This window comes from Heptranchias perlo, chromosome 24 (assembly GCF_035084215.1).
Source record: "Heptranchias perlo isolate sHepPer1 chromosome 24, sHepPer1.hap1, whole genome shotgun sequence".
Classification (NCBI taxonomy): domain Eukaryota; kingdom Metazoa; phylum Chordata; class Chondrichthyes; order Hexanchiformes; family Hexanchidae; genus Heptranchias; species Heptranchias perlo.
The window spans coordinates 12,526,864-12,554,435 of NC_090348.1; the positions used below are offsets into that span (position 1 = coordinate 12,526,864).

The following is a 27,572-nucleotide window of genomic DNA, read 5'->3' on the forward strand; positions in this document are numbered from 1 at the left end:
TTATCAAATTTTTCCTTAAAAGGTGCAATTGTTTCTGCCTCAACCACTCCCTGTGGCAAAACATTCCATGTGCCAACATCTGGTGTTAAAAGAAATTTCTAGTAACCTGTGTCCTCACTCACTAGTCATAATTTTAAATTGATGACCCCTCATCACTGACTCCCCAACCAGAATAATTTTTAAAAAACAATTGAATCTTCTTTTAGCCTTCCCTACTCCTGTGGATATAGTCACAGTAGCTCAAGTCTCACCTCAACTATAATTTACATCCCAAGCATCATCTTGGTGAATCTACATTGTACACTCTCTATGGCTTTAATATCCTTCCTATAATGGGGTACCCATTACTGCACATAGTACTCTTACTGTGGTCTAACCAATGTTAAATATAAATTCATCATTACTTCTTTACTCTTGTACTCTATGCCCCCATTTATAAAATCTTAACACCCTATTGGCTTCATCTACCTGCATTGCATTTTCCAAGAATTATGTTCTCTTGACACATTGAAGGAACGAGCCCTTCGACGATGTTTAAGAAAAGTTATATATGGGTCTATAGATCTGTACTTGAAAGTGCTCAATGGAAGTTACATGGGTCAACAGTCCTCTTAATGAAAGTAAGACCACTAAACAAAGTTCAAATAACAAGTAAAGAATTGGACAACTGAAAAACCTTTGGCTGTAGTTACAGAAATCTGCTCAATGGACTTGTTCCTTTACTGATTAGATTGAAACTCTAGACTGTTTACATGTGGTCATTTTTTTTTCGTGGAACTTCCTTACAGCTGGCTTGTACTAGAATCCACAAAATTTATCAACAAATGTCTGCTCCAAGCAACATTTGCACAGTAGTTTGCTGGTTTCCGTGACTTGTTGACACCAAGTAAATACATGCAATAAATTATGTCAAAAAATTTCTAACCATTTCTAAATTTATCATCAAATTCTGACCTTGTTGACAATACTATGGTTAAACCACTCCAGGCAATCACATTGACTAATCTTGTGAGCCAGTTGTTAAAACGCCAAAACTGGTCAACAGATGACATCTTGTAAAGAAAATCAATGATAAAAAAATCTTAAACTTAAAGCTTTGCTTAAAACTTGGTATCTTCTAACAGCTGTATCCTTAGACTGTGTCTGAAACACGGTGTTCAGTTTGGTCTCCATGCAACGGAGCTTCATAGATTCACTATTGAACCTAAGGAGCTGGGATATGAGGATAGATTGTTTATCCTGGGACTTTGCTATCTTGAGAAGAAGAGGATGGAGAAATTAGGCCTAAGAAAGTTCTTCAGTCAGGGACAGAATTCAAGGACTAGGCAACACCGTTTAAAGTTAAGGGTGTTAAAAGAAAATAAGAAATTTAGGCAGCATATTTTTTAGTAAGAATGGGATAGAATTGTGGAATGAATTACTAGCAGGGGTAGTGGAACAGAAAACTATGGCAGAGTTTTAAACAAAACCTAATTGTTTCCACCCCATGGTATTAAAGAGAATTGGATGAGGAAATTGCAGATGCGTTAGTCATAATTTTTCAAAGCTCCCTAGATTCAGGAATTGTGCCTTTGGATTTGAAAATTGCAAATGGCACTCCGTTATTTAGGAAGGAAGGGAGAGAGAAATCAAGTAACTACAGATCTGTCAGTTTAACATCAATTGTGGTGAAGTTGCTGGAATCTATTATCACAGACAGAGTGACTGAGAACTTGGACAAGTATGGGCTGAACAAAGAGAGTCTGCATGGATTTCTGAAGGGTGGATCATGTCTGACTAACCTAGTTGAAACTTTTTGAGGAGGTCGCTGGCATGGTGGATAGGGGAGTGTCTATGGATATTGTCTATATGGACTTCCAGAAAGCATTTGATAAGGTTCTTCATAAGAGATTATTAGCAAAAACGAGAGCGCATGGAATTGGAGGTAAACTTGTGACATGGGTTAGTAATTGGTTGGGAGGTGGAAGACAGAGCATTTGTTCTCTGATTGGCAGGATGTGACACGTGGTGATACCCAGGGATCTGTACTGGGGCCTCAGCTAGTCACCATATATATTAATAACTTGGATGAAGGAATACTACTATTAGTAAATTCCCGTCCGTCAGTTCAGCAGCGATGATGGGGCCGAATGAACTCGGTCCACTCTTGTCGGTTCTGAACTGCTTCAATCAAATGTATCCCTTTCTGTGACAAGTCACTCTTGAGATTGTCTATCCAGTGCTTCCTTGGCCTTCCTTGGCTTCTTGTTCCATGTACCTCTGTGTGCAGGGCCATGAAAGGTATTCTAGCTCTTTCTATTCTTGAAATGTTTCTAAACCATTGCAGTTCTCTTTCATGTATCTTCTGTATAAGCGTTGTTTCTGGTCCAAGCCATTTTATACTATCATTCTTGATTCTTTGCATCCTGGATACCCCCAGTATTCCTCCTAACTAACTCATCTCTGCTGCTCAGAAACCAAATGAATTAGGGAGGATGAAGGAAAAGAGAGTTGCATATCTAATTTTGAAGATGATACTAAGTGAGGAGGCACAGTAAGTTGTGTAGATGAGAGCAGGAAGTTACAAAGGGACATAGACAGACTAAGCGAGTGGGCAAGACTATGGGAGATGTAGTTCAATGAGGGGAAGTGTGAGGTCATCCACTTTTGGACCTGGGAAAGACAAATTGGTATATTTTCTTAATGGTGAGAGATTAGGAGCTTTGGACCAGGAGAAATATTTAGGCGTCCATGTGCACAAATCATTAAAAGCTAGTGCACAGGTACGAAAAGTAATTGAAAAAGCTAATGGAATGTTGGTCTTTATCTCAAGGAGGTTGGAATTCAAAAATTCAGTTGTACAGAGCCTTGGTCAGACCCCATCTAGAGAGCTGTGTTCAGTTTTGGGCACCGAACTTCAGGAAAGATATACTGGCCTTGGAAGGGGTACAGCGCAGATTCACCAGAATGATACCAGGACTTACAGGGTTAAATTATGAGGACAGTGTGCATAAACTTGGCTCGCATTCCCTCGAGTTTAGAAAATTGAGGGGTGATCTAATCAAGATGTTTAAAATAATAAAGGGATTCAATAGGATAGATAGGAACATAGGAACAGGAGTAGGCCATTCAGCCCCTCGTGCCTGCTCCGCCATTTGATAAGATCATGGCTGATCTGTGATCGAACTCCAAAAAGCTATCTATCTCAGATTTAAATTTAGCAATTGAGCTAGTATCAACTGCCGTTTGCGGAAGAGAGTTCCAAACTTCTACCACCCTTTGTGTGTAGAAATATTTTCTATTCTCGCTCCTGAAAGGTCTGGCTCTAATTTTTAGACTGTGCCCCCTACTCCTAAAATCCCCAACCAGCGGAAATAGTTTCTCTCTATCCACCCTATCTGTTCCCCTTAATATCTTATAAACTGCGATCAGATCACCCCTTAACCTTCGAAACTCCAGAGAATACAACCCCAATTTGTGTAATCTCTCCTCGTAACTTAACCCTTGAAGTCCGGGTATCATTCTAGTAAACCTACGCTGCACTCCCTCCAAGGCCAATATGTCCCTCCGAAGGTGCGGTGCCCAGAACTGCTTACAGTACTTCAGGTACGATCTAACCAGGGTTTTGTATAGCTGCAGCATAACTTCTGCCCCCTTGTACTCTAGTCCTCTAGATATTAAGGCCAGCATTCCATTAGCCTTATTATTTTCTGCACCTGTTCATGACACTTCAATGATCTATGTACCTCTACCCCTAAGTCCCTTTGGACATCCACTGTTTTTAACTTTTTACCATTTAGAAAGTACCCTGTTCTATCCTTTTTTGATCCAAAGTGGATGACCTCACATTTGTCGACATTGAATTCCATTTGCCACAGTTTTGCCCATTCACCTAATCTATCAATATTGCTTTGTAATTTTATGTTTTCATCTACACTGCTTACAATGCCACCAATCTTTGTGTCATCGGCAAACTTAGATATGAGACTTTCCATGCCTTCATCTAAGTCGTTAATAAATATTGTGAATAATTGAGGCCCCAAGACAGATCCCTGCGGGACTCCACTAGTCACACCCTGTGATAGATACAGAGAATGTATTTCCTCTGGTGGGGGAAACCAGAGCAAGAAGGCATCACCTTAAAATTAGAACGCCATTTAAATCAGGAAGCACTTTTTCCAACAAAGGGGTAGCGGAAATCAGGAATTCGCTCCCCCAAAAGGCTGTGGATGTTGGGTCAATTGAAATTTTCAAGAGTGTGCTCGATAGATTTTTGTTAGGTAAGGGTATCAAGGGATGTGGAGCAAAGGCGGGTAAATGAAGTTGAGGTGCAGCCATAATTAACTGAATGGCAGAACAGGCTCGAGAGGCTGAATGACCTACTCCTGTTCCTGTGTAAAAAACTTGGTGAATTCCCGTTAGTAAATGGGATTCGGGCACATTAGCCCTAGAATCACAGTAAGGAAACTGATGGGAGGCTTGGAAAGGTGTGCAAGATGGACCAATGGTCTCCTCCTGCTCAAACATTACTGCGTTATTATGTTACGATCAGAGCAATGACGACTGTTGTTGCAATACATTAACTAATTAGTGGTTTCCTGTTCGTGAATGTGCTATTGCTAATTTGCTTTGCATTTTACCGAAAACATGTTTGTATTTAACTATAGACAGGATACATTGCTTCCAAAAACTAACGAGCCACAGAGTTTTCAAAGAAAGCCATTCAGAAAAGAAACCTCTGAATTCAGTGTTTGAACAAATAACCCACTGTAAGCTACAGGTGAACAAGTGATGGACTAATGAGTATTGTATCAACATAGAAATGATGTGCCACAGATGACCCTTTATAGGAACAGTGGACTGGGGACAGAGAATGCCTGTATTTCTCTATAATCAATAACCTACTAATGAAATTGCAGCGCAGAAATTACATGTTTTAAAGCTGCTTGTCCCTACAGTTTTTTTTAGTGGGTCGTTAATTAAAGAGATAAACAGACATTCTCCTATTTTTCGTTAAAAGATGAATTTCACTTCCGGTATTCCTTAATTAATGTTGTGAATATTGTGATTCTGTCACCAAGTATCTGCAAATTTAAATAAAATCCAGCTGCATGGTCTCCAATCCCATCTCCTAGATTGTTGAGGGACGATGACAGATTTAATAGTTTAAGTGTCAGATCTGTCACTCGAGCTGATTTAGAGGGAGGTAGACTGGGAAGCAATTTACCCTAAATAATCATGAAGTCTTCATAAAAGAGTAATCAGTACATGGAATTAACTTTCATGTAGGATAGCGGAGTAAAAACCCTGCGATTGTTTAAAAGGCAATAGGAGGGTGTTTGGGGGCACCGTAGGTTACATCCCATCCATATTTATATTGTGATTGAATTTCTTATTTGTAATAGTCATCGTTGAAGAGGTATTTATTCATTTTTGTTTCTTTACAGCTATTGTAGTCAGATTTCTGACCAAGAGGTTCATCTGGGAATATGACCCCACACTGGGTGAGTGACTGTCAATTACCCCTATATTATTATCAATGTTCTGTTCACACCGACAGATAATCTCTTGGTTAAACTGATTCAAGTGATTGTAGGAAAAAGACGTATGGAAAGTGCTCAATTAATAAACGTGCTGCTGCATCACACATGATAGAATGGGCATAATTTTATCTCTGAGCCGGGTACCCAGCGCGTCCGTAGATAATCGCGCGGGGAACCTGTAAGCCAATTAAGTGTGTCGCAATCTGTGATCGCAACTCAACTGAAGGTGAGTATTTGTGCTTCCGGGTTTCTACGCACCGGGCACCAGACTGACAGGCTGGCTGCCTGTCTAGAGGGAAAGGAACGGCAAATCAGAGAGGGGGATGGTAGGGAGAGGGAGATCCTGGGCCCTGGAAAAAATCGGAGTGGGGGTTGGGGGAGGGGGAGGGAGGTGAGGGGATGTGGACGACATCGGGAGTCCAGTATTGGGGATCCAGGGTGGGAGGGGGGAGTCCAGCATCGGGGATCAGGGAGGGAGTCCAGCATCGGGGATCGGGGGGGAAGTCCAGCATCGGGGATCGGGGGGGAGTCCAGCATCGGGGATCAGGGGGGAGTCCAGCATCGGGGATCGGGGGGGGAAGTCCAGCATTGGGGATCGGGGGGGAGTCCAGCATCGGGGATCGGGGGGGAAGTCCAGCATTGGAGATCGGGGGGAAGTCCAGCACGGGGATCGGGGGAGGGATCCAGCATCGGGGATCGTAGGGGGTCGGCTGATAGTGGGGGTCCTGTCAGCCAGGTGAATTTGGATGTGGATGAAGCACTCCTGCTCTTCCAGGCCCACAAGCAGTGCAATAAAGGCACTCACTTTATGGATCCGGCCCTTTCCGCCTGCTTTCACCTGACATGAATCGGAAGCGATGGGAAACCCGAATAGGTAAGGTATTCATTTAAGTTTTCCAATACACATTAAAGAATTAAGTACCTCAACTATGTCAATGAGGTACATTGTCCTTTTATGTATCGGCCCGCCGGCTTTAAGCAGGGGTGGGATTTCCTGGTGTCTGTTGTGTGCATGCCTACAAACCTGCCTGGAAGTTGGCGCATTGGAGCCGGGATGCGGTCACACTCCAAAAAGATGTTATTTAACCTCCCGCCATTAAAATTACCCCCAATGTCTCTGTTAGGTGAATCAATCTGGCAGCATTGAAAATATCTGACTAGGTACATTCTCCTTTCATAATTGGAATTGGATTCATATCCAGACAATGCTGATGGAATGGGGCAATATCTCTCTCCTCAGGCCGTAAAGGTTCTACATAAGATCGGTTTGGGCAGTGTTAACCCAATTTCAAGTGGGTACAAGACAGAACTCCCTATTCTTTGTTACTGATTGTCAGCCATGTTTTGTTTATTATAAGGGTTACAAGAGTCGTTGGTATGGGAAGTTAAACGTCACACCAGCACAATGGGAGGTGCTATCCTGAATTTGGGGTGAGAGCAGGTTGTTATGGCTTTCTGCTCATTATCTGAGATGCACATGAGATGCAGGAAAGAAAAGACAAGCATTTATATAGTGCCTTATCAGTTCTCTCAGGCCGTATCAGTTTGCACCTTTCTCCAGTTTCTCTCCTATCTCCCCTCATGCCCTGTCCAAGCTCATCTTGACCATGAGACCCACCTTCTTCTCCCTCGACCCTATTGATACCAAACTGCTGACCACCCATTCCCTTCCTGGCCCCCATGTTAGCTGATATTATTATTGGTTCCCTCTCCTCAACAATTCTGCCGTCATCACCCCACTCCTCAAAAAATCCACCCTTGACCTCTCTGTCCTTGAAAACTACTGCCCCATCTCCAACTTCCCGTTCCTCTCCAAAGTCCTTGAACTTGTTGTCGTCTCCCAAATCCACGCCCATCTTTCCTGCAATTCCGTGTTTCAATCCCCCCAATCAGGTTTCCGTCACAGTACTGAAACAGCCCTTATCAAAGTTGCAAGTGACATCCTATGCGACTGTGACTGTGGTAAACTATCCCTCCTCATCCTTCTCCACCTATATGCAGGCTTTGACACACCATCCTCCTCCAATTCCTTTCCTCCGTTGTGCAGCTGAGTGGAACTGTCCTCGCCTGGTTCCATTCTTATCTATCCTGTCATAGTCAGAGAATCACCTGCAGTGGCTTCTCTTCCCACTCCTATACCATTACCTTTGGAGTCCCCCCATGGATCTATCCATGGCCCTCTCCTATTTTTCATCTACATGCTGCCCCTCGGCGACACATCCGAAAACACGTCAGATTCCACATGTGTGCTGACGACACCCAGCTCTACCTCACCACCACCTTGCTCGACCTCTCCACCGTCTCTGATTTGTCACACTACTTGTCCGGTACTGGATGAGCAAAAATTTCCTCCAACTAAATATTGGGAAGACTGAAGCCATTGTCTTTGGTCCCCACCACAAACTCCGTTCCCCAGCCACCAAATACATCCTCTCCTTGGTCATTGTCTGAGGCTGAACCAGACCTTTGCAACCTTGACGTCCTATTCGACCCTGAGATTAGCTTCCGACTACATATTCGCTCGATCACCAAGACCGCCTACTTCCACCTCTGTAACGTTGCCCATCTCCGCCCCTGCCTCAGCTTATCTGCTGCTGAAACCCTCATCCATGCCTTTGTTACCTCTAGATTCGAAAATTCCAATGCTCTCCTGGCTGGCTTCCCATCTTCCACCCTCCATAAACTTGAGCTCATCCAAATCTCTGCTGCCCGTAGCCTAACTCGCACCAAGTCCCGTTCTCCCATCACCCCTGTGCTCACTGACCTACATTGGTTCCTGGTTCAGGAACACCTCAATTTTAAAATTCTCATCCTTGTTTTCAAATCCCTCCATGGCCTCACCCCTCCCTGTCTCTGTAACCTCCTCTAGCCCTACAACCCTCCTAGATCTCTGCGCTTCTCCAATTCTTGCCTCTTGCGCATCCCCGATTTTAATCGCTCCACCATTGGCAGCCATGCCTTCAGCTGCCTAGGCACTAAGCTCTGGAATTCCCTCCCTAAACCTGTCCCCCTATCTGCCTCTGTCTCCTCCTTTAAGACGCCCCTTAAAACCTACCTCTTTGACCAAGCTTTTGGTCACCTGTCCTAATACCTTCTTATGTGTCGCGGTGTCAAATTTTGTTTGATAACACTCCTGTGAAGCGCCTTGGAACATTTTACTATGTTAAAGGCGCTATATAAATGCAAGTTGTTGTTGTCCCAATGGGTTTTACATACAATGATTTACTTTAAAGTGCAGTAACTGTTGCTATTTAGGTGAATGCAGCAGCCATTTTGCCCAGAGCAAGATCCCATAAACAGCAATGAAATGAATGAAATAAAAACAGAAAATGCTAGAAATACTCAGCAAGTCAGGCAGCATCTATGGAGAAAGAAATGAATGAACTATTTTTGGTAAGGTTGATTGAGGGAGGAACGTTGGCTAGGACAGAGGGAGAATTCCTTACTTTTCTTTGAATAATGCAGTGGAGTCTTCAACATCTACCTCAACCAGAAGAATGGGGCCGTGATTTAATGTCTCATCTGGAGGATGGCACCTCTGATACCACATCACTCCCTCAGTGCTGCACTGAAGTGACAGCCTCGAAGTGGAAAATTCCCTCCTGAACAGAGAAACTAACTCTGGGGCTATGCAGAAGGGTGAGCTTTTTGAGAGTATAGTGGGTCACCTTGTTTGGTGGCTTGTTCCATAATGTTCCTCTTTCCAACAGTGTGACTGGGAATTTCCATTTCACACAGTGGTCATCCAGTGGCCTTTTGGAGTGAGATTCTCCATTTAGTGCCAGTTACTCATACCCACTTGGGGAATTGGTTTTGAGATTTTCCGCATTCATTTCACTGGGTTCCCTTGCAGGCAGCAGAGGGAAGGGACTTTCAGCCCATGAAACCCCCTATCCAGAGGTGAATGGACAATGTTTGATCCAATGTTGGTATAAACCCCATGCATTTGCATTGAAAGTATTGCTAGCATCAGTCAATGGGGAGCATTTTGGTGAATTGCATGATGCTTGAAACTGGTATTATTTTTAAATGCTGGAAGATTGAGGCAGGGTGAAAGAGCTTCCTTTGTTAAATCTGTTTACACTTTGGTTTGTCTTGCTGGTACATAAATTACTTTTCTGGCAGGGTTATTGGTTTTTGAAACATTTGGATATGTGTTCTGCAGTGGTGCAATTAAATTATGTAGGGATGAAAGGAGGTTGAATCTGGCCCTAATTAAAATAAATTATACACTCCAAAATGTGAAGAAGATGGTAAACCTATTTAAAGAAGCTATCCTGATTAATATTATAGTTTTGAATTTATGTTCTCCATACACACAGGCTTTTGAAGTTTTTTTTTGCAATTTAGTTAAACCTCAAATGAAAGAAGGATTTGCATTCATAGAACGCCTTTCACGACCTCAGAATGTCCCAAAGCGCTTTAGAGCCAATTAAGTACTTTTGAAGTGTTGTAGGAAACGTGGCAGCCAATTTGCGCACAGCAGGGTCCCACAAACAGCAATGTGATAATGACTAGATAATCTGTTTTTTGGTTGATGGATAAATGTTGGCCAGGACACCAGGGAGAACTCCTCTGCTGTATTCAGCTCCATAGCTATCCAGGCTGTAACCAAGACAGCTGTAGCAGTCAGTATATTCTACCTTCTTCTGTATCATGTGCTGTCAGTGAAATGGAGTCAGACAACTGGTTTGGGGGGTGGGGGGAGGTCTGGTTTGTGGAAGAAAGACTTCTACCATTTCCTTTCTCCATTTTTTTTGTGTGCTATCAAGAATGAAGTATGTCAGTGTCAGGGAAAGGAAGACTTTCCATTTCCGGCACCAAAGAGATAAGGGTAAAATTGAAAAAGAAAATAGCCATCTCTAAGTACATAGACAATAAAGGAGAGGATGACAAAAGGGAATACGAAGATGTGAAGAAAGAAGTCAAGAAACAACTAGGAAAGCAAATTAAATTATATGGGAATATAAAAAGATATATAAATAACAAAAGAAAAATCAGGATAGGGTTGGGGTCACTAAGAGATGCACAAGATGAACTAACAGGTAATGACAGCGAAATGGCAGAAATATTGAATAGTTACTTTGACTCAGTATTTATCAGGGAGACTAACAAGGTGGGCATGACATTAGAAGAAGAGATCAAAAAAGATATTAAAATATTTAAGATAGAAAGAGGGGAGATAAACTTAGAGAGGATGGGTCCTGGTCCGGATGGATTGCATCTGTGCATATCAAAAGGAGTTAGGGAAGAGATAGCAGAGGTACTATTACATATATAATAAAAATTCATTAGAAGAGGGAATCGTGCTAGAGGACTGGCAGACAGCTAATGTTATTCCTATATTTAAAAAGGGAGATAGAACAAGTCCAGGGAACTATAGACCAATTAGCTTAACGTCAGTGGTAGGAAAGATAATGGAACCTTTTCTCAAAGATGTAACAGAAAAACATCTAGAAAACAAAAATATAATAAAGAATAGTCAGCACAGATATCAGAAGGGAAAGTTATGCTTGGTCAACCTTTTTGAATTCTTTGAAGAAGTAACAGAAAGAGAAGACAAGGGTAATGTAGTAGATGTAATATATTTGGATTTTCAAACGCCTCCAATAAGGTACCACATTGTAGACTCAGAATGTGGTGTCAGGGGACAAGTAGCAGAATGGATAGCAAGCTGGCTACAAAACAGAAAACAGAGTAGGGGTTAAGGGTAGCTACTCAGACTGGCAAAAGGTAGGAAGCAGTGTTCCACAGGCATCAGTGCTGGGACCACTGTTGTTCACAATTTACATAAACGATTTGGACTCGGGAATCGGAAGTACAATTTCAAAATTTGCGGACGACACCAAATTGGGGATGTAGTTAATACAAAGGAAGAATGCATCAAAATGCAAGAAGACATTAATAAACTTGCAGAATGGGTGTGTAGTTGGCAAATGAATTTCAATATAGATAAGTGTGAGGTGGTGCATTTTGGTAGGAAGAATAAGGAGGCCACATACTGCTTGGATAATAAGAGTCTAAATGGGGCAGAGGAGCAAAGGGATCTCGGGGTACAGATACACAAATCACTAAAAGTTGCAATGCAGGTTAATAAGGCCATAAAAAAGGCAAACTAAGCACTGGGGTTTATTTCTAGAGGGATAGAATTGAAAAGCAGAGAACTTATGCTAAACTTGTATAGAACCTTGGTTAGGCCACACTTGGAGTACTGTGCACATTTCTGGTCTCCTTATTATAAAAAGAATATAGTGGCATTGGAGAAGGTGCAAAAAAGATTCACAAGGATGATAACAGAACTGAGCGGATACACTTATCAGGAAAGGCTGAACAGGCTGGGGCTCTTTTCTTTAGAAAAGAGAAGGCTGAGAGGTGATCTGATTGAGGACTTTAAGATAATGAAAGGGTTTGATAGGGTAGACGTAGAGAAAATGTTTCCACTTGTGGGGAGTCCAAAACTAGAGGTCATAAATATAAGATGGTCGCTAATAAATCCAATAAGGAATTCAGGAGAAACCTCTTTACCCAAAGAGTGATGAGAATGTGGAACGTGTTACCACAAGGAGTAGTTGAGGCAAATCGCATAGATACATTTAAGGGGAAGCTGGATAAGTGCATGAGAGAGAAAGGAATAGAAGGAAATGCTGATATGGGTAGACGAAGTAGGGAGGGAGAAGGCTCGTGTGGAGCATAAACGCCAGTATAGACCAGTTGGGCTGAATGGCGTGTTTCTGTGCTGTAGACTCGAAGTAGCTCGATGTAAGTGTCAGCATCAAGGCCTCCCAGGTCAGGAATAGTACACTGTAAGAGTAAATGTAGAGTAAAGCTCCTTTTACTCCGACCTAACAATGTGCTTGAACCCCCAACCTCTTAAAAGCATCCTCCCCTTACATCACCAGTGTGGCAATTTTCCCACTTTTTTTCCATTTCCCAGAATAACCATCCATGTGAATGAAATTGCTAATTAGTGCTGAAATTAGGGGGAGTTCTATGCTGTAGGCGGGACACTTGCAGCCAGCAGACAAGGGAGACTTTTATCCTATCATCCTTGGCTGGATGCGAACCCCGGAGGTAAATTGTCAATGGCTAAGCAACTAGTTTGCCCCAATTTTTTCCTTTTACTGTAAGATAACTATACCTTTGTGAATGTGACCTGATTGGTGGGAGGTGGGGGAGGGGTTGTGTTGAATGACATTCCATGCGATGCTGCAAACTATAGGTGTCAGCCTTGGCTCAGTGTAGCACTCTTGTCTCTGAGTCAGAAGGTCGTGGGTTCAAGTCCCATTTCAGAGACTTGAGCACATAATTAAGATTGACACTTCAGTGCAGCACTAAGGGAATAGTGCAATTTCAGAGGTACTGTCATTTGGATGAGACATTAAACCGAGGCCCCGTCTTCCCTCTCAGGTGGATGAAAAAGATACTATGATACTAATCAAAGAGCAGGGGAGCCCTGGCCAATATTTATCCCCGAACCAACATCACTAAAACAGATTATCAGGTCATTTATTTCATTGCTGTTTGTGGGATCTTGAAATGTGCTGTACAAATGCATTTCTTTCTTTATATAATTTTACTTTCCTGCCATCTCCCCAGCAGTGCTGTGCAAAGGGATAGAATTGAAGTGGGAGTACCCATAAATGCCCTTTATAAGATATCTCTCCTTTATTTTACTTCATTATACCAGGCTAAAGAAATATATAGATGGCTGCGGATGAAAAGCTAGCACCAGCACAGGCACGATGGGCCTCCTGTGCTGTAATTTCTATGATTCTGTAGTATAAGGATAAATTTACATATTCATAGACCCAGCGCAGAGCTCTGTGCACTGGGCGCCAAGGTCAGTGACCCCTGTAGTATTTTCTATCAATTAAAATTAATGGACAAGGACCCCTGTCAAGTGTGCTGACCTCCACACCCCACTTTTTGATACGTGTCGCCAGCACAAAGCCTCATGCCAGGAGTGTGAATTTTATGAAATCTACCCTTTAATCTATAAGAAAATGTCTTCAGGATGTCATAAATTTAACTTTACGCCTCGGCATGTGGCAATTTGGGAATGAAGGCAGATTGAACACAGCCAGGTTTTTCAGATTGCTTCATTGCTGTTCTGTGAGCCTGTTTGAATAACCAAAGACAAACATGGGTGTCACTTAATAATTAAAGATGGACATTGACAGAAGATGAAGGTAGTTCCCACCAAAGTTTCGACATTTTGTTCAGGGACAGACAAGTCCTAATTGTTGTACAATTATGTTTAGGAGCTACTCTTTGGAACTCCGTTCCTAAATTTCTCCCCCTCTCCACCACTCTCTCCTCCTTTAAAAACCTCCTCAAGACTCATATCTTTGACCAAGCTTTTTGGTCGCCCCCCTCTTAATCTCCCCTATGGGGCTCAGCAGCCACATTCCATACGCCTATTGGGGATTTTTTTTTTACATTAAAGACACTGTATAAATGTAAGTTGCTGATGCCATTTAAAGAACAAAAGAATAACTTCTTTAAACAATTTTACTTCTTTTTCAAGACAGAGTTTATAGGAGAAATATAATTTAGACTTTTTCTTTGAGTTTGCACTGAACCTTGTTATCTTCAGTTAATGTTATGCCATAAATTTTCTTCAAGTATTGCAGCACAGTAAAAGCTGTTTTAGTTCTTGGATTGTACAATATTTACAATATATCTCATGGAGATATATTCTCGTTCACTGGTATTTTTGCGTCTGTTGGCATTCATCAATTATCTGCTAGAGAACTCGTTAACTTTGCAAAGAAAATGAGTGTGAAGTGAAATGAAATGCAAAGTAACACAACCCTTCGAACTTCACCTCCTCTGTATTCCCACACTTAACACTACTAAACATTTGTCAAGAAGGCCAATTAAAGAAAAGCTTTGTTACTGGGACCTGCAAAGGGAAATGGTTAAATGAATTCTGTGAGCAAGTAGAATCAGCTCAGATAAGAATTGACACAGGTCTCAGCAAGCCAGCGACAGGGAGAAAGAACGGCATAAAATCTTTGTGTAAGTGTCCTCAGAGAATCCAAATCCTCCACAGTGACGTGCAGAATACTGTCAGAGGCTGCCTGACGCTGTACTTCAAGTAGCCATTGGGAACTTCTGAAAGTTGCCATTTATCATTCAGTTATAAGGTCATGAGGGTAATTTCAGCGAGGCAGTCCTCCCCGATGCGGAGCCTCGCCTGATGGGAATGCAGATTGGAGAGGGGGCAAGAAGGTCAGTGCAGCTGATGTGTATTGTTCATGATTTTCCAGTAATTGAAATCTGGAGAAGCATGAATCAACACACTGACCTCCATACCCAATGCTCTGAGTGAGTTTTCATGCTGGAGCGTAGAATGGAATTCAGGGCGAATTCACCATCCAGAGTAAGAAAATCTAACTAAAACCAAAACTGGGCTAACAGGCGGAGAGGACAAGTACCAATAAGTGCAATCAGTATGAAAAAAGGGACATGTTTCCAGAAAAGCTCTGTCATCATTATAACTCGCCACCAGGTGCGCTGGGGTTATTGTCCTTCAGCCTAATGATTCCTCCAGTCACACCTAATAGACGTACGGCTGAGAGTGCTGAGTGTATGAAGTGAAGTACAAGAGAACCAAAGTGGATTCTGAAGTTGACAAAACACAGTGAAACAGTCCTGGGCTATGAGAAAAAAAAACCCCACCCGATTTTACTCTCTATTAAATCAGTGGAGAGTGATATCGGGTGGGGTATAAAACCGGCGTTCCACCCGATCCCGTAGGTTTCCCGCCCAGCGTGTTAGGTTAAAATTACCGCCAATGTGTCTCCGTGACTTATTTTTGTAACTCTCGTTGGTGCACAGTGCATAATGTAAGGGGGCACTGAAGGGCCCTTTGTAACACTCCACAAATCTTGTAGCCACTTACTTCCTGCGATTTAAAAAAAATCTTCTCATAAATAGCACATTTCGATACCAAACTAAATAAGGTTTTCAGAATCTTAATTCCTTTTGCAATTACATTTTAAAGACTCCCACAGCCCCAACCTTTTATGCAAAGGTTTTCACTGCTGGCTGTTTGGGGAATTTGGTTAGTCTCGGAAATCCTTAATATTGGGACAGTGCCTCTTTAAGTGGTCACGGTATCTTTTCTTACAATTATTGAGAAATACTAACTGAGTGGATTTGAGATCAGTTTATATGTGTTGTTAAACTTAAAATTCTCCAAAGCTGATGTGATGTGGACACCAGCACTAACCAAAATTATTTTTGAATATAAATTGCCAGAGTCGACCTATCGCCACCAAGCAACCATTGATGATGAAGCCGTTTCTATGGAAATCTTAGATACAGCTGGCCAGGTGAGTTAGTGGCACATTCCACTCTCCGAGATAGTCATCAGACTTTTCATTGTGCATCATTTATTTACTTTCGTGATAATTTTCTCTTGTACTTTATCCTTTCCACATGCACACTTAAAAATGCACCAGGAAAAGGTATGGGAACTATGAAACTATTGTGATATGCCAATTAGAAGGAAATATAATAAATGATATTTGTTTGAAAATGGCATATTTTCTTAATCCAATTCTAAAATGAGCTTCACAAATTGAAATTTGGTAATGTAGGGATGCTAGTTCTACACACACAGGCACACGCATGTGCACGTACACACAGATGGAACAGGTCTGTGTGTATAGAGATGGTCAGATATTTGAAGTATATACACAGGTTTGAAGATGAGGCCCCTTTAAGACATGCAGAACTGCCTGACCAGATTCATTCTTTTCATGAATTAGTGAGCTTCTTTCTCTTCAGAGTGAATTTTTGTCTTTAGTGCTCCTGAAGCAGAACTTTGCATGCTTGTTATATACTTATGAATGGCAAATTGTATGCATGCACCCAAATTTCTGATTTGCACAACAACAACAACAACAACAACAACAACAACATGCATTCATATAGCACCTTTAACGTAGGAAAAAGTCCCAAGGCTCTTAACAGAAGCATAACAAGACAAAAATTGACACCGACCAAAGACGGAGCTATTAGGAGGGGTAATTAAAAAGCTTGGTCAAAGAGTAGGTTTTAAGGAGAGTCTTAAAGGAGGAGAGAGAGGCAGAGAGGTATGGGGAGGGAATTCCAGAGCTTAGGATACAGAAGACGGAAAGCATGGCTGCCAATAGTATGGCGAAGGAAGTGGGGAATGTGTAAGAGACCAGAGTTGGTGGAATGCAGAGTTCTTGGGCTGGAGGAGGTTACCGAGATAGGGAGGGGTGAGGCCATGGAGGGATTTGAACACAAGGATGAGAATTTTAAATTTGAGGCATTGATGGATCGGGAGCCAAAGTAGGTCAGTGAGTCCAGGGATGATGGGCAAGCAGGTCTCGGTGCAGGTTAGGATAGGTACAGCGGAGTTTTGGATGAGCCCAAGTGTACGTAAGATGGAAGATAGGACGTCGGTCAGGGGCACATTGGAATAGTCGAGTCTGGATGTAACAAAAGCATGGATGAAGGTTTCAGCAGAAGATTAGCTGAGGCAAGGTTAGAAATGGACGATATTACGGAGGTGGGATTAGGTGGTCTTTGTGATGCCTCCTAGTGCAGAGTTTCATCCCTATGTTCCTTAAGAGAAGTATTCTTTTTTGGAAGTGCACTGACCCTCAGGAAAAGTAGCAGGTTCCTCTGTAGATGGCATTTTACTCACCATTAATGAGAACACACCTACGTACTGTTAATGAGGATTACACTCACTCTTGTTTAGTTTTCTAATCTCTCTCCCTCTCATCACATGAATTACCAGCATTCATTATTGTCCTGCCTGGAGAGTGATTATTTCCCTATAAAGTATGGGAGCTTTATCAGCCCTTATCAAATACACATTGTTTATTTACTGCACTATACTGTAATCTTGGCGCACAGAGCCAGTCACACAGTGAGCAAGGAGGCATTTGTGCGCTCAATAACTTCAAGGCTATTTCTATTAATGCAGTGATGGTTCCTTCAGTTAAGAGTCAGAAAAGTCTCATTCTTAACATTTGAGTATCTTCGAAGTATTGTCATTTTGTGTGGGTGGACACCCAGAGCTTGGAACACACACTTTCAAAAGCTGGAAAGCTCAGAAATGCAGAGCAGAGCTAGACATTTGCTTAAATATTCTCTCACAAATGCTGTTGAATAACTGCACATTCTTACTATTTCTCAAGTGCTTTATTGGATGTAAATGGCAATCATTGTCATAAACTGTACTTCCTCCTAGTGACATCATTGTACATCTTTGTTATGTTCACATTTTTTGTGAGAACTGCTGTTAAATTTTAATCACTGTCTGCACCATTTTTTGGGAAGTTATTTTGCCTTTTCTCTTCTTTTTCTTTTTGATATTTCCCCAAATCATGCACCTTCCCTGGTGAGACAACAGCTCCAAGAACCTCAACCGTTCTCTAAAACCCACCTCTTGGGGCAGCCTGAGGTGACTCTCCCTCTGATTTTCCCTCTCTCTGATCCTATGACGTAGTGGCTGAGATGAGGAACTCACCATGTAGGGAATCGCAGGCATGAACTGATGCTCCACCTTGTATCTATGATGCACTGTGTCACTGCTCTGCTCAATAAAGCCCTACCTTGATCTCCTCTTCTTTATGCAGGAATTGAATCGCAATCATACAACATGTTCCAATTTTCTCACCTCCTCTCCAATTGTAATTACATTGGTGATGTTTAAATATTAATTTTCTTTTGGAGTTAAAATTCCACAGAGCTCAGTTTCATTGCTGGTGTTAAATTCTTGTGTGCGCTACTTTAAAGGAGATCTGGATCCTGATTATCTTGAACTGGTTAAGAACTTAATTAAAATATCATGTGAGAACTGTATATGAGTTTGTCAACTAACATGCCCAATACAGTGGAATTTCAGTCCCTATGCATTCTTATACATGGGCATTTTTATGTTGGTTTGAACACATGTAACATTAACATTCTTTTCAAGTAACATATAAAAGTTTCTTCTTTCACTTTCCTTCACTCCTGAAGATGCTGACTCCCGCTGGGTAAAGAGTCAGTGGGCATCAGTTAGCCCTGGTACCTTGACCAAAGAGCCATTTTCACTTCCGAGCTCAAGACAGTGAAGCCTAAATTGACCGAGTACACACTGGCGGTGAGGAACCTTGCCCATCGCCAGCTCATATTGGAAAGTAGCGGGCGCGCTGCTTGCCATTATCCGTCCGTTGAAATCAATGCGTCCGTGATTTTCGGGTATGTGCTGGTGATGGGGAAGTTTCCTCACCACCAAGGGCGTACCGCGAAAATTACCGCATGTCAGCGGGATATTCGATTGTGGGGCCATCACAGCCAAGCTCGTTTCCTGTCCTCATCCAATATCGATTGGGATGTAGGCAAACACAGCAACTAATTTATGAACATCAAGGTAGCACAAACAGTTGGTCAAAAGCTAATCTATTTTGGTGGTGGTGGTTAAGGGAGGAATGTTGACCAGGACAAACTCCCTGCTCTTCTTTGAAAAGTATCGTGGGATCTTTTGCATCCATGTGAACCGCAGCAGACAGACGAGGCCTTATCTGAAAAATGGCATCTCTGACAACTCAGCACTCCCTCAGTACCTTACTAAAGAGTCAGCCTAGATTGTATGTTCAGATCATGGGGCTGGTACTCACACCTTTCTAAACCAAAGGGGAAAGTGAGCACGGACTGAGCCAAGCTGATATTTTTGCAGTGATGTTAACGTTGCTTACTTGCCATGCAGGACATGCTTGAATCATTTGCAGCAATATACACTGTATAGTAATAGCACTGTATTGAGACAGTCATGTAGGATCTATTTAATCTGACGATCAGCCGCAGGAGAAATCTCATTTTACTGGTCAAAGCATCTATATTCAGAACCATGGCTGTGTGAACTTGTTATCTGTGTAATATTGTGAGAATGGACAAAATACATAGTCAAAATATAAAATGAAGCTGTTCATTATTGAATTTCCTTTCCAGCTTTCAAAATCCAGTTTGGCCACATAATCTTAAAATTGTAAAAAGAAAAGCACACTGCAGAATAAAACAAAATACTTCAATCTTGTTATAATTTTTGTTTTTTGGCTGAAAAAAAACAATGACCTGAATCCTTAAAACCTGAGAGACTTTGAACTTGGAAAGTATTCAAATTCTGTCTGCATCGTAAATATAATTTTAATGACGATTGTTAAAAAAGCATAAACAGTGAACTAGACTGAATAAAGAACATTCTTCAATATTCAGGCATGCCTCATACACCACAGGAACGTGTCCAATCTTTATTGCCTCTTTGTTTTTTTGTTCTGATGCCAATAAGCCCACATCCAATGTGGCCTGAACAATAGCTATCCCCCAGTTTTGAGAAGATTCTCTTAAGCTCCCAGAGTCACTTTTATTTGGGTTCCAGAGATAGAGCCTTTTTAGGAGAGAGGAGTACTCTTTTAAGTGCTTAGTGTCTTAATCTGTTTCTTTTCTAGTTGATTCTTAGTCTGTGACCTCAATGGGGGTTGGCTCCTCATTGCTATAACTTCAAGACACGAGTCTTTGTAACTAATCTCGCAAAAGTGCCTGTTTTGGGTGTGAAATCCGCTCCTCTCCAAGGCCTAAATTTTAACACAGAGCAGGGAAGAGGGCAGGTTGGGGGGGGATTCCTGACGGGAAACCCGGAAGTATGGGTTTCCCGGACGTCCTTACGATTTTGACGTAAGAACGTCTTTTATTTTTTTTTGTCGGTTTCTCGCCCGACAGGCTGGCCATCAGTCAGACGGGAGAAGAGGAAGGAAGAGGATGTGAGAAGGTAAGTGTTAGATGGGGTCGGGGGTCGCGGGGTCGGGAGTCCCGGGGGGGTCAGGATTGGGGGTCATTGGGGAGGCCGGGGTCGGGAGTTATCGGGGATCGGGGTTGGGGGTCATTGGGGTCGGGAGTCATCGGGGAGTTCGGAGATTGTTGGGGGGGGTCGGAGATCTTGGAGGAGTCGCTGCAGGTAGGCTTGTTGGGCCTGGGGGAAGCACTCCTGCTCCTCCGGGCCCACGAGCAGTGCTATAAATGCACTTATCTACTGTTTTGGGCCTTCTCGCCACCTCTTGGGTGGCGTCAAGCAGAAGGTCTAGGAATCCCAGTCCCCAGGGGTTAAAAATAAAAAAGCTGTAAAAATGGAGGCCCTCAGCCTCCTTGAAAGCTTTCAGTGACCGACCCGCCTCCTGAGAGTAGGTTGGTCGCCTGTCCCTTGTCCCGCCTCCATTAAAACCAGAAGTGGGTTCATTGGCGGATTGGGGTTAGGTTTTAGATCAAAAAATCATCATGTGGTCCTGAGCTTTTATTCAGGGCAGCCGCACGAGTTCTATTGAGGTGAGTTCCTGATGACGCCAGGACAAAAAAAATTGTGATTCCCCAGAATCAATCGAGATTGGATACGTTCCCATGGTACGTGAGGGATTCGATCATTTGAAAAAAGATGACCATCCAATGAGGTAGCTAATCTTAATATTTTTCAAATAAATTGAAAGCTCCTGAGGGAAGTGCAAAATCACACCTTCAGGTTTGACAGGCTGACTGCTCTTGCTCCCTGGGTGGCAGCTCCAGATGAGCATTGGCAAGGTGTGTCACCTTCTCAGTTGGGCAATTGAATGATTTGTGAGGACCTAAAGAGGAGGATGGGACAATATAAGAGTATCTAACCAACGGAAGACTGAAGTAAGGTTTACTCTTGCCCTATTTTGGCTACTGGTACAGATTAACCACTAATCCTTAAAGTTCAACTGGCAAAATGTACTTTATGCAGATTAGGATGTGATTATTAGTTGAGCACTTTTGATATTAGTCTGTGGTTCAGTTGGTAGCACTCTCGCCTCTGAAGGTCGTGGGTTCAAGTCCCACTCCAGAAACTTGAGCACGTAATCCAGCCTAACTGAGTACTCATTGCAGTACTGAGGGAGTGCTGCACTGTTAGAGGTGCTGTCTTTCGGGTGAGACATTAAACCAAGGCCCTGTCTGCCCTCTCAGGTGGATGTAAAAGACCCCATGGCAGTATTTCGAAGAAGAGCATGGGCATTCTCCCCGGTGTCCCGGTCAATATTTATCCCTCGGCCAATATTCATCCCTTAGCCAATACCTAAAACAGATTATCTGGTCATTATCACATTGCTGTTTGTGGGATCTTGCTGTGTGCAAATTGGCTGCTGTGTTTCCTACATTACAGCAGTCACTACACTTCAAAAAAGTACTCCATTGGCTGTAAAGCGCTTTGAGAGGGTCATGAAAGACGTTGTATAAATGCAAGTTATTTCTTATACGTGAAAACTGATTAGTAATCTTCTAGGTTTCCTTAAATATGAATGGTATGTAATGTGACATTATCTTTCAGGAGGACGCCATTCAGAGGGAAAGCCACATGCGTTGGGCAGAGGGTTTTGTCTTAGTTTATGACATCACCGACAGAATTAGCTTCGAGGAAGTGATTTCACTGAAGAACTTTCTGGACGAAATTAAAAAGCCGAAAAACGTGACCCTGATTCTCGTGGGTAACAAAGCAGATCTGGACCACTCCAGGCAAGTCACCACAGAGGAGGGGGAGAAGATGGCTACCGAAATGGCCTGCGCTTTTTACGAGTGTTCAGCTTGCACCGGAGAAGGCAACATAAACGAAGCGTTCTACGAACTGTGCAGGGAGGTGAGGCGGCGCAAAATGATCCAAGGGAAGACAAGACGGAGAAGCTCCACAACCCATGTCAAGCAGGCCATCAACAAAATGTTGACCAAGATTAGCAGTTAAATATGTGGGGGGTTGGGGGTGGGGAGTTATTAAAAACTGAAATAAAAGTAGAATCGTATCACGCAAAATAGAAAATAAGCAGTCAAGGGTGTTAGCTTTCTGACTCTAAGTAGCTTAAAATCTGTCAAATGGACAAAACCCAGCAGCCATCTGACAGATACTAATGGTGTTCTATAGCATTAGGTGCCACACTTCAGGGTGTGTACCGGGGCTGAGAACCCTCACTGTGTAAAGGTCAATAAGACTAATTTTTAACTCCCTTCCACACCCAAATACTAAATTAATTTTAGGGTGAAATGGGTTAAAGTGTGAAAACGTAATGACTTCAGGTTCTTCAGGTATATTCATTTTTAAGTTTATCAAAAGTTCCAGTTCCATTCAAACTAAATGTTTGAGCGGGTACAATGCACAGGATATTGGTCTGCGGATAACAAACTTACTTTCCAGCAGATCAAGATCTTCAGTGTCCTGCCACAGTGGCTCAGCTGCTAATGGTAGTAAATAGTCTACAGATCCCTGGCTCTGTACTTGCTGAAAAACTGTTTAATCTTCAACTTCTTCCAGTTCTGACGAAAGGTCATCGACTGGAAACGTTAACTCTGTTTCTTTCTCCACAGATGCTGCCTGACTTGCTGAGTGTTTCCAGCATTTTCTGGTTTTATTTCAGATTTCCAGCATCCACAGTATTTTGCTTTTGATTTGGTGTTTAATTAACGACCACTTCTCTCCCAGGAATGTCCCACCTTGAAGAAGTTCTGCTCTTCTCGCCGACGGGATTTCCGTTTGTCTTTTTTTACCTTGTTCACCTTCATTGCTTTCTGTTTCCCTTCTTGTGTTTGATCAGGTTTCTACTAAAACTCGCTTTCACAGCCACATCTCTTTCCTTAACAACTGTCTCCGGCTTCCACTTATTCCAAGTGGATTCCAACTTAAATCCCACCCTTCATGTTTCGGATCCACCCGTGATTACAGATATCTGCATGATATTCAGCGTTCCTCGAACCACTGCTCTCGCCACTTCCTGAGATCCACGGTCACCGCCACACGCTGCCACATGTACGCTCTCGACCTCTCTCTCCAGCAGCACCGACTCACTCTATTTCAGAGTTATCCTGGTCCATAGCTCCATTTCATCCTTTGCCTCATCCGGCGGTTTAATAAAAAACTTTTTTTCTTCCTTTCAGGTGTCAAGGACCGCAAGTTTCAATAAATCTTAGATACCAACACCCATCCTGATCCTTCTTCCCCTTCCCCTCAGTGACCCCGAACGATCAGTCCTCAGCAAAGGCCTCAGCTTCATCCCCTTACTCCCCCACCTCAATGAATTTCGAGCTCAACACGATGCTGAGCTCTTCTTCCGTCTCCATCGCCTTCGCGCTCACTTCTTTGGCCAGGAATCTTCCCCCCGCACAGTGGACCCTTTCTCCCGTCTTCAGAATTCTCGTTTCATCTGGACCCCTCCCTCTTGATCTTTTCATTGTGAACTGCCAGCGTGACATCAGCCGTCTCAACTGCCCTACTCCTCTCACTCTAACCTCCCTCCCTCTGAACTTGCAGCATTCTGTTCTCTCAGGTCCAACCCTGACATTGTCATTAAACCTGCTGGCAAGGGTGGCACTGTTGTTGTGTGGCGAACAGACCCCTACCTTGTGGAGGCTGAATGCCAACTCTCCGACACCTCCTCCTACCTCCCCCTGGACCATGACCCCACCGCCAAACATCAAGCCATAGTTTCCCAAAGCGTCACTGATCTCATCTCCTCTGGAGAAATTCCCCCATGGTCTCCAACCTCAGTCCCCCAACCCCACAGAGCCCGTTTCTACCTCCTTCCCAAGACCCACAAACAGGACAGCCCTGGGAGACACATCGTCTCAGCCTGTTCTTTCCCCATGGAACTTATTTCTTCCTATCCCGACTCTATTTTCTCTCCCCTTGTCCAGTCTCTTCCGACCAACATCCGCGACTCTTCCGACACCTTCCGCTACTTTAAAAGTTTCCAGTTCCCAGGCCCTAACCGTCTCCTTTTCACCACGGACGTCCAGTCCCTCTGCACCTCCATCCCCCACCAGTACGGCCCGCGGTCCCTCCGCTTCTTCCTTGAACGGAGGTCAACCACTCCCCATCCACCACCACCCTCCTCCTCCGCCTGACTGAACTTGTTCTTACGTTGAACAACTTCTCCTTTGACTCCACTCACTTCTTCCAAATAAAAGGTGTCACTATGGGAATCTGTATGGGTCCCAGCTATGCCTGCCTTTTTGTGGGATATGTGGAACACTCCTTGTTCCAGTCCTACTCACGGCCCCCTCCCTGACCTCTTTTTCCAGTACATTGATGACTGTATCGGTGCAGTTTCCTGCTCTCGCCCTGAACTGGAAAATTTCATCAACTTTGCTTCCAATTTCCACCCTGCCCTCGCCTTCACATGGTCAATCTTCAACTCTTCCCTTCCCTTCCTCGACTTCTCTATCTCCAGTTCTGGGGATAGGCTGTCAACCAATATTTACTATAAGCTCACCGACTCCCACAGATACCTTGATTACACTTCCTCAAACCCCACTTCCTGTAAGGATTCTGTTCCCTTCTCCCAATTTCTCCCTCTCCATCGCATCTGTTCCGGCGATACCACCTTCCACACCAATGCTTCCGATATGTCTTCCTTTTTCCTCAACCGAGGATTCCCCTCCACTGTAGTTGACAGGGCCCTCGACCGTGTCCATCCTATTTCCCGAACTTCTGCCCTCACCCCTTCCCTTCCCTCCCCTCCCAGAACCATGATAGTGTCCCCCTCGTCCTCACCTTCCACCCCACCAGCCTCCACATTCAACGTATCATCCTCCGCCATTTCCACCACCTCCAGTGCAATCCCACCACCAAACACATCTTCACCTCCTCCCCTTTCAGCATTCCGAAGGGACCGCTCCCCCCGCGACACCCTGGTCCACTCTTCCATCACCCCCAACACCCGCTCTCCTCCCCACGGCACCTTCCCGTGTGAGCACAGGAGATGCAACACCTGCCCTTTCACCTCCTCCCCACCGTCGAGGGCTCCAAACACTCCTTCCAGGTGAAACAACGATTTATATGTACTTTTTTCAAGTTAGTATACTGTATCCACTGCATACAATGCGACCTCCTCTACACTGGGGAGACAAAACGCAGATTGGGTGATTGCTTGCTGAACACCCCCATTCAATCCGCAAGCTTGATACTGACTTGCCGGTCCCTTGCCATTTTAATTCCCCGTCCCACTCCCTCTCTGTCCTCAGCCTCTTACACGGTTCCAATGAAACTCAACGTAAGCTCGAGAAACAGCACCTCATCTTTCGTTCAGGCACTTTACAATCTTCCGGACTCGACATTGATTTCAATAACTTCAGATCATAACCACTGCTCCCATTTTTTCAAATAGCAGGTGCTGGTAATGGTTCTGATGTTGCCATTTACAGCTCCTCCAGACCCAAGTTTTGTTCTTTTACCTGTCCCATTACCACCCTCCTTTGCCTTGCACCATCATCACTTTTGTCATTTAATCACTCCTGCCCTCCACCCTATCACAGACCTTCCCTTTTGCTCATTCCTCCCCTCCCCTGCATACCCCCTGCCCCCTTGCCTTTCCCTGGCTCTGTATTTGCTTTAAAAACTGTTAAATCTTCAACTTCTTCCGATTCTGACAAAGGGTCATTGACCTAAAACGTTAACTCTGTTTCTTTCTCCACAGATGCTGCCCTACTTGCTGAGTATTTCCAGCATTTTCTGTTTTTACTTCAGATTTCCAGCATCCACAGTATTTTGCTTTTGGTTTTGAGTCTACAGATCAGGTTAATCCTAGAATCCATTCCCAGTTGGTGCTGAGTTAACTGATCTCAGCCAGGGTGACAGTAGGGCCAGTGTAGTTAGCCTCAGCACCTGCTGGGTTAGGGAGGAGAAAAACTGGCTTTGGTTCCCATTCCCAATTACTATCCACCGATCCCTGCTGGAAGTGCACATGTTTGCGCATGGTGAGGACAGGATTGTGTTTGCCTGTGAATCCTCCCGTGGTCAAGCTGACTGCCAACAACTCATTGTCCTGAACATGAATAGTGGACAGTTGGTCAAAGTACTGGAGGGCTACAGCCTCCCATGGAACAGTACCTTCCCCCCAGCATGGAGTTAACACCATCAGGGCAGGGGAAGAAAGGGAAAAAGTCTTCAATATACATTGATATAACACCGGTATATGTTTGAAGTGATGAGAGACTTTTAAATTGTAAATATATATATGTGCTGTTTTAAATTGTCCAAATCAAATTGGATCTATTTGAATACTATGCAGTTTAATTGGATCTTGTTGTACTGCTGCCCATTTAGCATAGAGATTGCTGATAAATGCAATCGATGCTTTGCTTGGAAAACCTGTCGGTCCTTTTCATTTAGTCAGTGGTTTTTAATATTAAATCCAAGGTTGGCTACCTCCTGTTGGTTGTTTACACAGCACTTTGTACAATCAATAGCAGGATGCCATTTTTAGGCACTGTAAATGGTTAATTGATGTTGTGATTTGTTAAGCTATTAATTAAATACATTTGATCTGTTAATCAGTTATTAAAGTACCAAACATCCTTTAAAAATGTAGAAAGGCTTTCATATTCTGTACAATTTGTTATCCATTTATGTTTTTATTCCATGAGAAGTAAATATGTTGCTTGTTTTTTTAAAATAAATGTTCTAATGATTTCAGTTGTAATCTTAAAAAAAAGGAACAAATTAATTAAATGTAGTACAAGGATAATTCACTTGTTAAATGCCACAAATCTCCAAGTTAATACATTAAAAATGAGAGATGTTTGTGTTAGACCCTGATATATTTGAGATGTTTTGTTATGGAGTTGATTTCTCTTTCTGTAGGTAACTCCTTAAACTGTCCTCACGTACAATTAACTGATGACTCCAGAGTATGTTAAGTGTTAAAAAAAAAACTGAGCAAATGTGCAAAAAATGTCTCCTCATATATTTACTGTCACTTTGCTGTTGTAACTTGCTTTGCCATGTAAAATAAATCCTGAAATCTTTGTTCTTCTTTGGATTGTTTGATTAATTGCATCAATGTGCACACATTTCTGCATCCTGATATGTCCCAACTTGACAAGTATGTATTGGAGCTGATAGGAGAGGAGGTGTCTGCACTTTGCAGGGCTGTTACACACAGGGCAGGCTGAGGACATTTATTTATGCTTTTCACATCTCTATATCTATGACACATCACAGCAATACTGATTGTTTAGGCTGTGGATGAG

At 43.1% G+C, this 27,572-nt stretch overlaps 1 protein-coding gene across 1 annotated transcript in view; it reads left to right on the plus strand.

Annotated features, from left to right (window-relative positions):
• Positions 1 to 27,351, plus strand: part of rerg (RAS-like, estrogen-regulated, growth inhibitor) — a 65,254-nt gene extending 37,903 nt beyond the window's left edge. Inside the window, exons 3-5 of the mRNA XM_068004775.1 lie at positions 5,427 to 5,483; positions 15,789 to 15,862; positions 21,889 to 27,351. Of these exons, the coding sequence (XP_067860876.1) occupies positions 5,427 to 5,483; positions 15,789 to 15,862; positions 21,889 to 22,296 (539 nt within the window). The 3' untranslated portion in view covers positions 22,297 to 27,351. The remainder of the gene's footprint in view (positions 1 to 5,426; positions 5,484 to 15,788; positions 15,863 to 21,888) is intronic.
• The last annotated feature ends 221 nt before the right edge of the window (positions 27,352 to 27,572 follow it).